A 14,133-nucleotide genomic window follows, 5' to 3' on the forward strand; every position below is an offset into this window, starting at 1 on the left:
GTGAGAAAAATTTGTTGCATCTTTCCCAAAAAGACTCATGGCTGTATTAGATCAAAAGGGTGCTTCTACTAAATACTGAGCAAAGGGTTTGAATACTTAGGACTATGTGATATTTCAGTTTTTCTTTTTTAATAAATAATTAACAATTCTGTGTTTTTCTGTCAATATGGGGTGCTGTGTGTACATTAATGAGGAAAAAAATGAACTTAAATGGCTGCAATATAACAAAGACTGAAAAATTGAAGGGGGTCTGAATACTTTCCATACCCACTGTATATATGTGTGTATGTATATATATATGTATATATATATATATATATATATATATGTGTGTGTGTGTATGAAATAAAAATCCCAAAACGTCCCATATCTTATGTCATATGTCTTTAATTTTATGTCTAAATTAAAAATATTTATAGGATTGTTCCTCTAGGAGTTTTTAAAGCCACAAAACACTCAGTATAAAGTAAAAAGACTTTTATTACATTCTGTAATCCATGTGTTTAATCCTCATTGTACAATAATAACTCTTTAATGTGTTTGTTTTATTCTCTGTATCCATAATATACCATAAAATTATATTCCTTAAAATCTATAATATGATTTATTTACTTAAAAATAAAGTTAAAACAGAAACCACAGAAGGATCATGGCAAAGAATGAGGACTCTTTTAGGGGAATTTCTGTTTAAAAATGCTCTTTAAAAAAATAGGATTTTAATTCTTCAAGACAAAGGATGACACTAGAAGGGTGAGAAAATAGCAGTTACAGAAAAATGACCAAAATGAAGAAAGAAAATATCACAAAAATAAACAAATAAAAAACACAACAACACTAGATTCAAATAGTTTTGATCCTATTCTTTTTTGAGCAAGTCAAACTGAAAAAGTTCTCCAATAGCACTGATATAAGACAGGGGTAAAAGTCTTTGATACTTCTGCAATTAACATTCACAAGAAAAGTTACCGTACACAGTGATCAAGGTTTAAGGTCTTCTATTTGGTGCAAGGTGTCTTGCTAGGCTAACTGAAGACATTTTAGGACAGAGAACCCAGCTATCTCCCTGAGTGACTGAGTGTAGATGTAAACGCACACTTCCAGAACTACCCTCAAAGACGGGGCGAACGCTTGTGGCAGTTTGTAGGGCTGCGAATTACACTCCACAAAAATCTAAATGGTTTATACCAAGTATTTGCACTTTTTTTACAATCTTTCACCGCCTTCACATGTCAACTGAAGTCGGTTAATAGGCCTACTAGAAAAGCGTAAAAAAAAAAAAAAAACTGAGTGTAGACAGAACTTAGCCAGGAGGTGTTAAATGATCTGAGCTGGAGTGCTTATGAAATCCAAGGAGATCCTTGGCTTGTGAGGGCCGTAAATACTAAAAATGGAAAGACTGATTATTGCACGAGCAGACATTATGATACTGTATGAAGCACCCAGAAAATGTGTATTATACCAACTATATAAAATCTTACAAGAAAATATACAGCTAGGCACTGTTCCAGCAGTGCAAAAATGAAACATCAGGCGAGCTTGTTACTGTCAGGAAACTAGAGGTTGATACTTATCAAACATTCAAAACTTCTTTTATACCCTGCCATCTCACAAAGCTAGAAAATGGGCACAAAAGGGTTTTTGAAAAGACCTCCTTGGAGCTTCAGTCAGTATTCTGCTTCCATTCCTAAATCTCCCCTGAGACCAATCGTGACTTTCTGACTCAGAAGAATGGAGGCTGCTATTACACTGCAGACAGATAGCAGATACTTTTTTGTCCTTCGTATTGAACTGCAAAGTTTTGGAACACAAACTAACCATAGTATTCCCTAACTCAGGGGGGTAGCTGATGGCTCTGTCAACCAATAGTTGTACTATATGTGAACACAAAGGATAAAGGGATGACAAGAAAAAAAAAAATAATCACACAACAACACAACACTGATCCCCACATCAGATAGAATGCAAAGCATGAGGTATGGCCTGTGAATCCATTTATCCTCACAGCTGAAACAGAAAGAGTCCAAATTACAACATTTCTATGGTATCCTCGCGGTTGACGGCGAGCTCAGGTTGTCCGTTGTCTCTAAAAATATACGGTTCCATCCAGCCGCTTACTTCAGTGTTCTTTGCGTTCTCCGTTTGAGTGGTTTGCTACACGCTCACATGGAGGATCTGACTTCAGAAAGTCTCTCTCATAGTGCCATTGTCTTTCCGCATTCTAATGTGGGGCGACAGCAAAGTCCTGCTCCTGCAAAGTCCTTTTTTGTGTGGAGTATTTAAGTGCTGTCCGCCTGTATCAGCATGTCTTTCCAATTCCAACTCCAGCCCCATGTCAGTCCGGAATTCCACAGCTATGGTTGGAAAGTCTTTGAAGGGGCTCGAGAACATTCACTCTAAGGTGCAACTTTCGATTTAGTTAGTCCTCTGCCTACATACGCTATCTACAGGCTCTGTTTATAAATATATTCTCAAATACATCTATCGTTCTACATACATGTGGTTTCTGATCAAATGAGGATATCAAAATATTATCTTTATGCAAGTGGCATTTGAGAGGGAAAGGGTAATAAGGATGAGGTTTTTGTTAGTTTAGTTGCATCTTTTAAATTTATATGCAAAAATAAAGAGCTCAAAAGACACCACACCCCTGTGCAGTGCACTGTACATTAGTGTTGAGTCTGTGAACGTGAAGGTGCTCATGTGGCGTTTACGACCTCAGGCATTGGTGTATGCATTGGTCCCATTAAACAGTTTCTCATGGATTCAAAACTGTTCCGTTACAGAAACCAAGTCTCAAGAGCTTGTTTTACATATGGGGCAGGAATACATAATACATTCTGTCTTAATCCTGAGGCTTTGCCACATGTCAGTTGGGTTACATTCACAGTTCTCTTCCTAAGAGTACTTGGAAAATGGTGCACGGAAATATCCACTTTTCAAGCTCTTAATTTTTAAGGGAGATCTGAGCTCCAGGTTTAATCGAGTACTCTTTTCAATCAAATATACATCATGTACTCTGTTTAAGTCTCTATATGTAGGTAGCATGAGTAATAGTAACCAGCACCTTAAATGACTGCTGTCATTTAACATCAATCTGGGTCCTGTTCAAATAGAGGAGTGAATCACTCCATCAGGAGGGAGGTTATAGATGGAGTCCTAAAGTGTAACGTGCAAGATTGTCAGTGTGTCGCTGGTTTTTTTTGAAACACATATCCATCTACCTCCCATTTCCATTCCCTGTCTTTCTTTAACTTTCTCTACCCCCCATCAGAGCCATTATGACACTTCAATGAATGTTAGCCCTCAGTGGAGTCTGGGAAGTTGATCTCGCTGCAGAAAACCTCTCTGTAGAGAGCAGGGAAGTTGTAGGCAGTTTCTGGGTGAAGGAGGCGGAAAAATTCCAGCTTATCAATATGGAGGTTGCTAATAGACTTCATCATGGGCAATTTGGACACCATCTATTGAGAAAAGAGAAAAAGAAAAGATAGTTATAACATTTTCCTACATGACTTAATTGTTACAAAAATAAAAACAAAATAAAGGGCTTTCAGGTGACTAAAATAAATAATTTTATAATATTATTTAATTTGATTAAATGTTTTTGTGGTGAAAAGCATTGTGGGACTTGATGAATTTTAATGATAGTAATAATAATGATAATAATATACACTACCATTCAAAAGTTTAGGGTTGGTAAGATTTTTTTCTCTTATGCTCTCTTTTATGCTCACCAAGGCTGCATTTACTTAATCAAAAATACAGTAAATACAGTAATATTGTGAAATATTATTACAATTTTTAAAACAATTATATTTTAAAATGTAATAAATTCCTGAAATGGAAAAGCTGCATTTACTCCAGTCTTCAGTGTCACATGATCCTTCAGAAATCATTGTTATTATCAATGTTAAAAACAGTTTTCTCTGAATATAAAGCTCAAAAGAACAGAATTTATTTGAAACCGAACACTTTTGTATCATTATAAAATTCCTTTACTGTCACTTTTGATCAGTTTTTTTTTTAAATCTTACTGACATCAAACTTTTGAACGGTATGTGTATAACAAGTTATAGGGAAATTTGCTTGGATGACACTCTCACTTGTATAAAATGTAATTTAAATCTAAATTAAATTTCACCATAAAAGAATGCAACTGACTTTAGTTAAATGTCCCATCTTGGTTTGATTTATAAAGTATTCCAAACAAGACGTTTGGAAAGGTGAACTCTTGTAGTTCAAATCTTCTGCAGTCAATTCAGAAGGTTTTGATCAGAATTAAAACAGAATATAAAACAGTTAAAATGTTAAACTGAACAATCGTGTTAACAGCATGAGTATATTTATTAATCGCATGTGTTTATTTTGAAAGTCCTGCTTTTCTCACATTTAACAGCTGTGAGATTATGAACTTGTTTTTCCATTCATTCTCTGGATTTTTTCCAAGTACCTTTGCCAGTTTCTCCTCATGGGCACCACTTTTATGAAGACAGTGTTGCAATGCAACATAGACCTTCTCCTGAAGTTTCTTCACCTTCTGAGCATCTGTCAACCAAGGTCGGTCTGTGAAACAAATTAGAGAAAGAGTAAACTCAAATGTCTGGCTACGTATCCATTGGAAAGACTGTAAGAGTTGAAGATTACTTTAAATTAATGTTATAGTAAAACTACCTGGAGACAGAAGCACAGTGGCAGTAAACAGAGCCATCTCCTCTTCAGACAGCTGTAGCCGGCTCAGGGTTTTAGCCATCTCAAACACAGCGTTCACTAGATCATCACAACCTACAGACAGGGAAAATATAGAAAATATATATGAAATATAACAATGCATAAGTATTAATCAAGAATCATTAATAAAAATTCATGACATTGTAATTTGCCCTATAAAAAAAGGAAAAGGTAAACAGACAACCAACCAACTTTAGCCTGTTGACCTGGAAAGATTTTAATTGACTTAATTTCCATTTAAATTGATGTTTGTTTAGGTCTATATAAAGAGTAACCGTGACTTCATCAGTTGATTTTACAGCACTCGGTGTACCATTTCTCAAGTTAATTGCACACAACATGCCCTTTGAAATGCTACAGAGTGCTAAATTATGTGAAAGGTCTATGGAGGAGACTCACCGAGCGCTTTAAAGAGCTGCGGGCTTGTGAACTTTCCATCGAACAACAACGTGTTGTTGATTGGGTTGTAGGCCCGACACATTCGGACCAATAGCACGTCCAAGCAGCCTGGATGGTCAGCGCCACATAGAAGATGGACAAAGGAAAGGCAGGATTGAGGGAGGCAGAGGGGAGAGATAGGCAAACGAATGCTCCACACGTACACAGAGGAAAACAAACAACAAATTACAAAATGTTTTCAAATTGAGGATTCATTAAAACAGTCATCATTTTCACAGACAAATAGTGATGTCAACATTCAATTGAATGGCATGATGGTTGTTTTAAAGAGAGAAAAAAAAGACAAGCGTTTTTTGTTTTCATTTAAATAACAAATGGGGTAAAACGCACACCACACAATGCACAAAGGGAGGACACAGACGGGAAGAAAGGGTGAAAGAAAATGACAAAGAGCCATTGTCAGAACACAGATGAGAAACTAAGAATACGTATGGTCTAAACTCAAATACAAATATTATACTGTAAAATTACTGTATTAGAAGGTTCAACTAGAGATATAAACTGGGCACTTAGGAATATATACTGCAGGTATTTACTAATGTGGAAAACAGTATCTGATTTGGTTGCTGTCCTGCACAGTGTTGATGCTGACCTGCTTTCAGAAGGATAATCTGGTCATTTTGACACAAGTCCAAGAATCCAGAGATACGCTTGGCAAACTCTACCACATACTGGATGGCGTTCGTGATGTGCACAGCACACTGCTGCCACAACAACTCTGTGGACTTGAATAAGGAAATATATGTTAGACTCTTCCACCCATTTTCTGATCGCAATAATGACATGCATTTGACGTACTTTTTAATCCACTTTTAATTAGGATCTTTAAAAAAAATAGAACTAGGAATTATTGTATTCTATGGGATTAATTTAAGTGGAATGTAAGGTTGGGTAATTGCTAGGACACAATGTACATATCATAAAACATGCCGTTACAACCCATGGCATTACAAAGTGTGATGCATCTCATTGGCATTTGACAGATACCTTGTTTTGGTAGACACGTATCTCCTCAGGTGTATAGAGGGTCCAAGCCAATCTCTTCAGTTCTTCTGAGCTGTACTGACTTGTCTCCATGTGGGATTTTACCACGTTCTGTGTAATCCGTTCTAAAGGAAACATACATTTTTACAATTTAACCATGCATAACATCTTCACGTAAATTTGAGAACTATGGAAGCATTTAGGGATACATGATATATTGGCAGATATTAGAGATTTTATTAGTGAATACATTAACTAATGAACCTTATTGTAAAGTGTTACCGAATTTTTAATAATAGTTCACAGTATTACCGTTTTTAAATGAAAAAAAGCAGCCTTTGTGAGAAAGAGACTTCTTTCAAATTATTAAAAAAAATCTTAATGAATCTTAAATTTTGAACAGTAGTTAATAAAATAAAACATACATTCCTAATTACACAGTGTACTACTAACCAATTTCCATCAAGGAACAGCCTTCAGTTGAGTTAAGTAATGAGCGAGTGAAGAGTCCCGATTCATGCAGGGTCTGGTACTCGTGTTTGATGTGCGTCATGTCACTAAATTCATGTCTGTTGGGCTCAGGAGAACTTTGGGAGGACGAACTGCTGCCACCGCTTCCCCCCAGCAGCTCTAGGCTGCAGTAGTCGGCAGCTTCCTCTGGTGTGAGCGGCAGATCAAACAGAAGACCGTCTGGTAGCGTGGTTATGTCATCCAGATCGCTAAGGGTTGTGCTAGAGCCCCGGCTGTAGGCCCGGCCATGGCTGCTGCCGTTCTCCCCGGCCTCATCACCGGTGTGACCGGGTACACCATTGCTTAGACCCCCTGCCCGCTCCTGGGACTGCTGGTGCTTCTGAACCTCGGCGTAGAGGCTGTCGCGCTGCTTTTTTGACATGCGGCCAAACTTCACCGCTGCAGAGGAATAAGGAGGGTGTTGAAAGAAAGACAATGTTAAATTTGATTGTTGATAAGAACTGACAAGCAAGCTAAAAAAAAAAAACAAAAAACAAAAAACACACCACATATAGCCAGTGGCCATTGACTATACAAAGTCCTTACATTCACATTGAGACCACAGTGGTGTTTAATAGAACTCAAGGAGACTCCACTTCCAGAAGAAAATTCCCTCAAGTAAGAACAGACTCACCATCGCGGCTCATGCCCAGTGCCAGACACTTCTGTAGACGGCAGTGCTGGCAGCGGTTGCGATTGGTTCGGTCAATAAGACAGTTCCTCTGCCTCGAGCAGGAGTATATCGCATTGTTTTGCTGACTTCGGCGAAAGAAACCCTTGATGAATGAAAAAGGGAGAAAAAAAATAAAAAGTCAAGAAGAGGCTACCTTTCCATTTCCTCTATGCTTATAAATTAAGGATTAAATCTTACTTCAAGGATTACATTGTAAAATCATCGTTACATTTTAAATTAACTCTAAAACTTCAAAGTATTGGAATCGCAAGGACTATCTGTACAGATTCAGCCACCAGTGAAGTTATATCATGATTTATTAATGCCATGTGTCATGGTGGTTTCGAAAACATGGATGAGTAATGTGGTTCAATACAAATTTGGCATTTGGCAAAGACTTTCAGGCACTAGAAACACTAGATCAGCTCTGGAACAGACGGTGTCCTGTGGACTAATACAAGCTGACTGAGATTTCTCACTGGTCAGAAAGCCAATCAGATAAAGGGGTTGTATTGTTTACTGTTTCAGGGAACAGTATGAAGACGTCATCAGGGTGTAACTACAAGGTGCTCTGAATTTCAACAAGTCTTGTATACTTTAACACTGTTTATTTTTTTATCTCAAGCAATGGGAAAATGTAATGGAAAACCAATCAACAGAAACCTTTAAACTAACTAACTCCTAAAAAGTTAGCTCACTCAAAAATGAATTCTATCATCATTTATTCACCCTCGTGTTGTTACAAACCTGAATGGGTTTTTTTTTCTTCAGTGGAACACGATATTTCTAAAAATGTCAGTTCTTTGTCCATATAATGAAAATCAAGGGGGTTCAGTATTGTTTTAGGCCCCTTTTGACTATCACCGTGTGGACAAAAACATCTTCATTTGTGTTCTGCAGTAGAAAGGCACATTTGAGAATTGTCATTTTTGGGTGAACTATCCCTTTAAGCCCTACTGAGCAAAAGTAAAGATGAATGAAAGGATGCTCACTTACCTTGCAGCCTTCACAAGTGATCACCCCATAGTGGATGCCCGATGATTTGTCCCCACAAATCTTGCATGGGATTACTTCGATTTGAGCTAAGAGAGGGAGAAGTGGTTGAAACATTAGCTAGAGTTATCCTACACTTATCCAGCACACAGCCAGAGTCCTGGCTCAAAGCACAAAGCATTGAAAGCCATCTGCTATCTACGTAACAGTTCTAAAGCGAGCTACAGCAGCACTCTTTGTTTGACCCATTGATCTTTGAGCAATCGTTCGATAACATAAAAGAAATCTAGGCCGGCACAGAGCCTGAAGGTCTGGTTTGACTCTCACAGGGACGTGGAAACTTTGTTAGTGTCATATTCTTTCAATAGTAATAATGAACAGCTAATGCACAATGAGCGGGGTCAAGCGCTACAGCTCATATTCAAAGACTCAAGGTTTTGACCCACTCAGGATGACATAATAACACAAGTCTTTGGACTACAGAATCAAAAACAGCTTTATAAACAAAGCTTGCTCTCTGCTTGGCACAGTTGCGCTGGAATTAAGCGGATTGTGATGCTCCGTGTGGGAATTATAAACAGCTGCAGGTTCATGAATAGCGCCTTTGAGTGCAAAGAGTGCATTAGAACCAAACAAAACTGAGTACATACACCAAAATGTGCACAAGTAAGTCCTCTATATCCCATTAAAACAAGCTGTTCTTTTCATTATACTGTTTATCCAAGCAGAAGCACCATTCCCTGAACAGCAGGGAATGGTTTGGAGTGGCCTCCATTTGGAGTGGCCTAAGGTTAACAACTTTTACCTATTGCAGATGAGTCAAATGATACAGAATGAATCCTAATAAAGGTTATTTCAAGGCAACATGGTCCTCTAGGGTGATCTGGATGTAGGAAATGTCATTAATATGTTTTACGCAATGACGCAATATCTTAGGTAACGGCTAATGTGTTGTGACAAAGAGAACCGGCTGTCCAGGGATAATGACATGAGGACTCACACTTCAGGCCGAATGCTAGCTGATGTGTGTGCATCGCATGAGAGCAATGGAGGTCGAGAGCAGGGAAAAAGAGAGGGAAAGACACGTCTGCCTGACATATCCAGAAGCTAGGCTGATAAACAATCTCCTGAAGCACTTTCAGACATTGAGTAAGAAAATAAAGCTTATTCCATAATGCAATATGTCAGTGAAATTACTAAATGGAACATATTCATTCTTTTTCGCTCGTTCCCTTTCCTTCTACCCCATTCTGAGCCCCTGGCCCCCACCCTCCCTGTGTTATATAACTGCTGTCTGGCTACATTCCATGAACACACTCATTCAGAGGAGATCACCCTAGCAACGCAGTGACGAGTATTCCTCGATCCCGCCCCTCCCACATTCCCATTGGCTCGTGACAGAGTAGCTTTGATTCTGACTCGCCCGCTCACATGCCACTCACCTGCGTAGCACGGTCAGGCTATGTGGCTGAGCTGTTCTACTGACACACTTTCATACTGAGCCGAGGGAGGCGCTTGTGCGGTAGCCTGGCAAGCGCTGTAATCTGATTAAATTTTTTTGTTTTTCCTTTTTTTCCCCCCTCTCTTGGCTTGTTTAAGGTGGAACCATAAAATCAAAGAGCATCATGTTATCAGGAAAACCCATCATTTTAGTTTCAGACAAATCAAAGCCTTTATGGGCGACTTTGATTAACCTTTTTATCTGAGACATAAGATCAAGAGGCACATTTTATGTAATGTCATGGGCCTGATTTATGACTTTTGCACATTTGAAATATCTACAGTAACAGTACACTCATTTGGGGCACTGTAACTTACACTTGCCCTCAACATGTGGCAGCCTGTCAAGAATTTGAGCACAGTCCCAGCTGTCTCGGAGCTCTCACATAAAACTATTTTAAGCTATGGCTTCTGTGCATGGAGGCTGGAGGTTGAATTTATCAAGCCTTGGTTTTACCATGTTATGCGTCAGATATGTTTTTTATATATACACACACACATTCATAATGCAAAACAAAACCTTTCATATTGCGACTCTCACATTGCAAAATGACAGGTAAAAGCACACACTGAACTGACTACAAGGAAGTATGACTTAAGCATCACAGCTTTTTGGCAAAATATCAATGAATTCTGGTCAATTTATTAATGAAAAATGAGAATAAATATATCATTTACTAAATATTTTAGGTCAAAAAGGATGACAGAATCACCAAAAACATCCCTGCCTGTTGTTTTGGTAATACAGTCTCCTGACCTTTGACATTTAGGCTGTGTATAAAGGTAAACATTTATCACCTAAAAAAAAGTTTAAACATCTTTTTAACGCCATTATTCATAACATATCAAGACAATCTCCCATAAACACTTAGTCAAATGAAAAGTATATCAAACAGCTCTTGTTTGCTTAGCACTGCTGTAGAAGCCGGAGGCAAACAGTCAGACTGACGAAAAACTAATTAAGAGGAGATTTATTAGAGTGCTATGTTTATCGGGAAAGCTGGGGTTAGTAATCTAGCTCTTCTTATCTCCTCTCTTTGGGCCACTCTATGTCACTTAGTCAGTATGTCAGTCCATCGAACACCAGTCAGCAGTTTCCCTGCGTGATGCTGGGAAAAACCCAAGACAAATGCAGAGACTTTGCCCTTTTATCTCACATAATCAAACAACTTTGTTCGTCAATGTCCAAAGGTCCCGTTTGCCATGCACTTTGCATTTGCATAAGAGTGTTTAGCTAACCTGTGAGATTCATGTGCGTAGTCCATATTAGAGCAAATTTCAGAGCCTGCTCTGTGTCCCCACCAGCCAAATTTACTTTGATCTCACGCAAACAGGTTCCCATTTGCATCCGTTTACGCATATATGACATTTCAAAGCAGTTTTGTGGTCAGCAGTAATGATTTTTCCTCTCCCACACATCACTTAAAAGTGACCTACCTATACTAAGTAAATTGAGATTGTGGCATGACACCGCAAGACTCTTTAAATATGCACAGAGGGATTGAGTAATTCTTTGGTATAAGTAACAACACCAAGTTGAAAAACATGAGCTGATAGGGAGTGTAAGGTAACTCTTGATGGGCATTAATTATCTTGATGCCTGCAGGGATTAGAAAACAATAAAAGTCTCATTCAAAATAGGATTTTTAGAAAAATCTGTTTTGAAAACATTAAGATTATGAAAATTGTTTGGTCATTATTTTTATTATTATTATTAATGAGCCACGAGTCATGGAAAAATATGATTTTATTTAAGATGTATTAACTAAAACACCAAAACAGTACATCTTAGGTGTGTAACGATTATGGTTCAATGGTTTAACTAATTGTTAAACCATTCTCTGAGAAAACTCCTATAAATCTTGAATTTTTTCCCTGCAAAAGTTGATTTTAATCCCTCATAGATCAAGTGGCTGGTCACATTCTCCCATTGCCTGGGCTTAAGTTGTAGTTTAAATGAATGGAAACTCCACGGGCAGGTGTCAAAGTGCCACTGCATTAAGCTGCTCAGCATTCATTTATAGACTGCTCATTGCCTAAGTCTTCAAAGCCATGGTGGCTTATAAGCTACAGCACTCTGCATGTAGAAGAGTGTCTTTCCTCTGGACCATGAATAAAGTCAAAAGAAACATACTGAATATATAACATTCATGTCGATTCTACTTAGTTTCCATTCAGCACATTCTGTGAATTTCAGTGATGAAAGAAACTCTTACAAAAGTCTGCACATTCCAGTGGCAACGCATAAATATAACTAATTCCAGCATATAACATTATTAGGATATATAAACACTATTACAATCTCTATTACGGTTAATAAATCTGAAGTCACACGCAACCGAGCCCTTGTTGTTACGCATTCGCACCAAAGCAGGCGCTGTTTCCTTCATACAGCATTTCAGGTTTAACGTCTGTTTACCGTTGGCCATCGTGCTGTTTGGCATGCTGAGATTCAGCACTGGGTAAAGGTTAAAATAAGATGCCAATAAGGAAAACAATTAACCGATCTTAAAACTGACCAATTCGCGCCCTGATCTCTCAGTGCTGTAATATGCTGTGTAATCCTCAATGACAGAAGTAGGTCAATGGAGCAGATATACTGTCACACCGGCAGCCATGCTGAGACTGAAAAACAACAACACGCAGCAGATACACCCCCACTCCCTGTGCCCCAACAGCTCACATACTGACAAGCAGAGAATCTCCCCTGAACTTACTGATAAGCTTTATCACGATAAAGTAACTAACATTCAGCGGAGCTCAAGTTCAACATGGCGGTTAAGAGCTTATACATACGTGACCAAAGGCATATCAACTTTGCGCACGACCATAATACAGTATTTGAAATTTCCATTAAGTAAGCATACAGTTCAAGTAACAATACCTAGTGATTAATACATTTTAAGCATGTTCAAATACGTTGTTTGATTCTTACATAATGAGGTACGCTTAGCGGCAGTAAACAGTAACTACAGTGAGACGAGTGTTGCCAAATCTCGCAAGAAAAACATCACAACCTGGTCTAATAGAAACATAATAAAACACAACTTGCCTTTTTTCCCTCAAAATAAGCAAATATTGGAGAAAAGAGAATTGCTTAATTTAAATAGCAGATTTATTCTAGAAAAATGCATCAATTAGCTACACATATCTAAGTTTTAACTTACTGCAAAGTACGTCATTTCAATGCGTAACGTGATATCCCTTAAATGTTTCACATACAACTGGCCTTCTGATTTATTAAATACACCTCTTTCATATCCATATATTTAGGTAAAGTATGCATTTTCATATTTACATGACAAAAACGCCAAAACATTAACTAGCCGTATTTATGAAAAAAAAAAAAAAACATCCCAAAGTTGCTTATAAAAAGCGGACATGGCAACACAGAGAGACGTTTCCTACATGACGTTCATCGCTTCCCTTTCTTTCATGCTTGCAAGTGAAGAAACCAAACAGAGCTATGCAAAGTTTATGATTTCCGTGTACTTTCCGTGTGGTTATATTCAGTATATATCTGAGTGGCGAGAAACCATCAAAGTAGTCAAGAAACATGTTACAAACAACCAACAGTTGCAGATTATCTGAGCGATATTTTGCGCGCTTGCTCGTGCTTTAGCTACTTTGGTTAAGACTTTGCGCAGTTCGTGCAACATAAAAGCAAACCCAATCACTATCATCGCTGTCAAAATGACAGTTTTCTTTCAATAATTAGACAGTATTATTTTGTTCATATAAATGCATTTTTCTTTAACTTACCTCTCATTTTGATGCTATATTATCTGCGAATGATAATATAACTCCAGCACATTTGTACAGCGCCGAAAGTAAAACTCAGGTGAAAATTTTAAAAACTCCAAAACAGAGCAGTTGTAAGAAAATAACAACTAAACCTCAGAAGTTATTGCACTGCCTACTTGCTCTTCTTATCCGGTTGTTCACAGTAAATTCCGCTCCATCATAGGCTTTTTTTCCCTGCGTAAATGTGCGCTCTTGTCGGCTATGCAATAAAATGATGCCCTCTTCTCTTTCCCTCTCTATGCTTCTGCGCTTCTCTGTAGTCTAACCTACTTTCGGCGCGTGGACTCTCACATGATCTCGCTTCACTGGCCCGCCTCGTGCCCCCAGGCAGCGACGCGCGCTCCCGCACTCTGACACGCGCTTTAAGGAGGATCCGTGTGCCAGAGCTCGAGCGCGCGTGGGAAAGTGTGGCAGTGTGTCACCACAACAGAATCGTGGGAATCTCTCGCGGGCTCGCGGTTCCTGCGGCTGCGATTGTTTGCGAT

General features: G+C 38.4%; 1 protein-coding gene across 4 annotated transcripts; it reads right to left on the reverse strand.

Moving 5' to 3' along the window:
* Positions 1-500: 500 nt before the first annotated feature.
* On the reverse strand, positions 501-13,913 carry rorca (RAR-related orphan receptor C a). Of its 4 annotated transcripts, none has more exons than XR_010895966.1 (11): positions 13,607-13,913; positions 8,348-8,433; positions 7,313-7,454; positions 6,622-7,077; positions 6,172-6,293; positions 5,777-5,909; positions 5,125-5,232; positions 4,669-4,779; positions 4,448-4,560; positions 4,159-4,241; positions 3,320-3,458 (listed from the first exon to the last, which is right to left on the reverse strand). XR_010895966.1 is itself a non-coding variant. In XM_067394675.1 (10 exons), the coding sequence occupies exons 1-10, from the start codon at positions 13,611-13,613 to the stop codon at positions 3,297-3,299; spliced, it is 1,440 nt and encodes a 479-aa protein (XP_067250776.1). In that variant the 5' UTR covers positions 13,614-13,913; the 3' UTR covers positions 501-3,296. The 4 variants fall into 4 exon arrangements, 1 of the variants encoding a protein (XP_067250776.1); XR_010895965.1 differs by having other exon boundaries at positions 4,159-4,244; XR_010895963.1 differs by having other exon boundaries at positions 4,159-4,244; positions 4,385-4,560.
* Positions 13,914-14,133: the final 220 nt, after the last annotated feature.

This window comes from Chanodichthys erythropterus, chromosome 9 (assembly GCF_024489055.1).
Source record: "Chanodichthys erythropterus isolate Z2021 chromosome 9, ASM2448905v1, whole genome shotgun sequence".
Taxonomy (NCBI): Eukaryota; Metazoa; Chordata; class Actinopteri; order Cypriniformes; family Xenocyprididae; genus Chanodichthys; species Chanodichthys erythropterus.

Excerpts from the sequence above, each read along its gene's own strand:
- rorca (XM_067394675.1), bottom strand. Across the intron at positions 5,910-6,171 it reads TACGTGTCTACCAAAACAAG|TCCACAGAGTTGTTGTGGCA; the intron begins GTATCTGTCAAA and ends TCCTTATTCAAG. Across the intron at positions 3,459-4,447 it reads ATGAGGAGAAACTGGCAAAG|ATGGTGTCCAAATTGCCCAT; the intron begins GTACTTGGAAAA and ends TTTTCTCAATAG.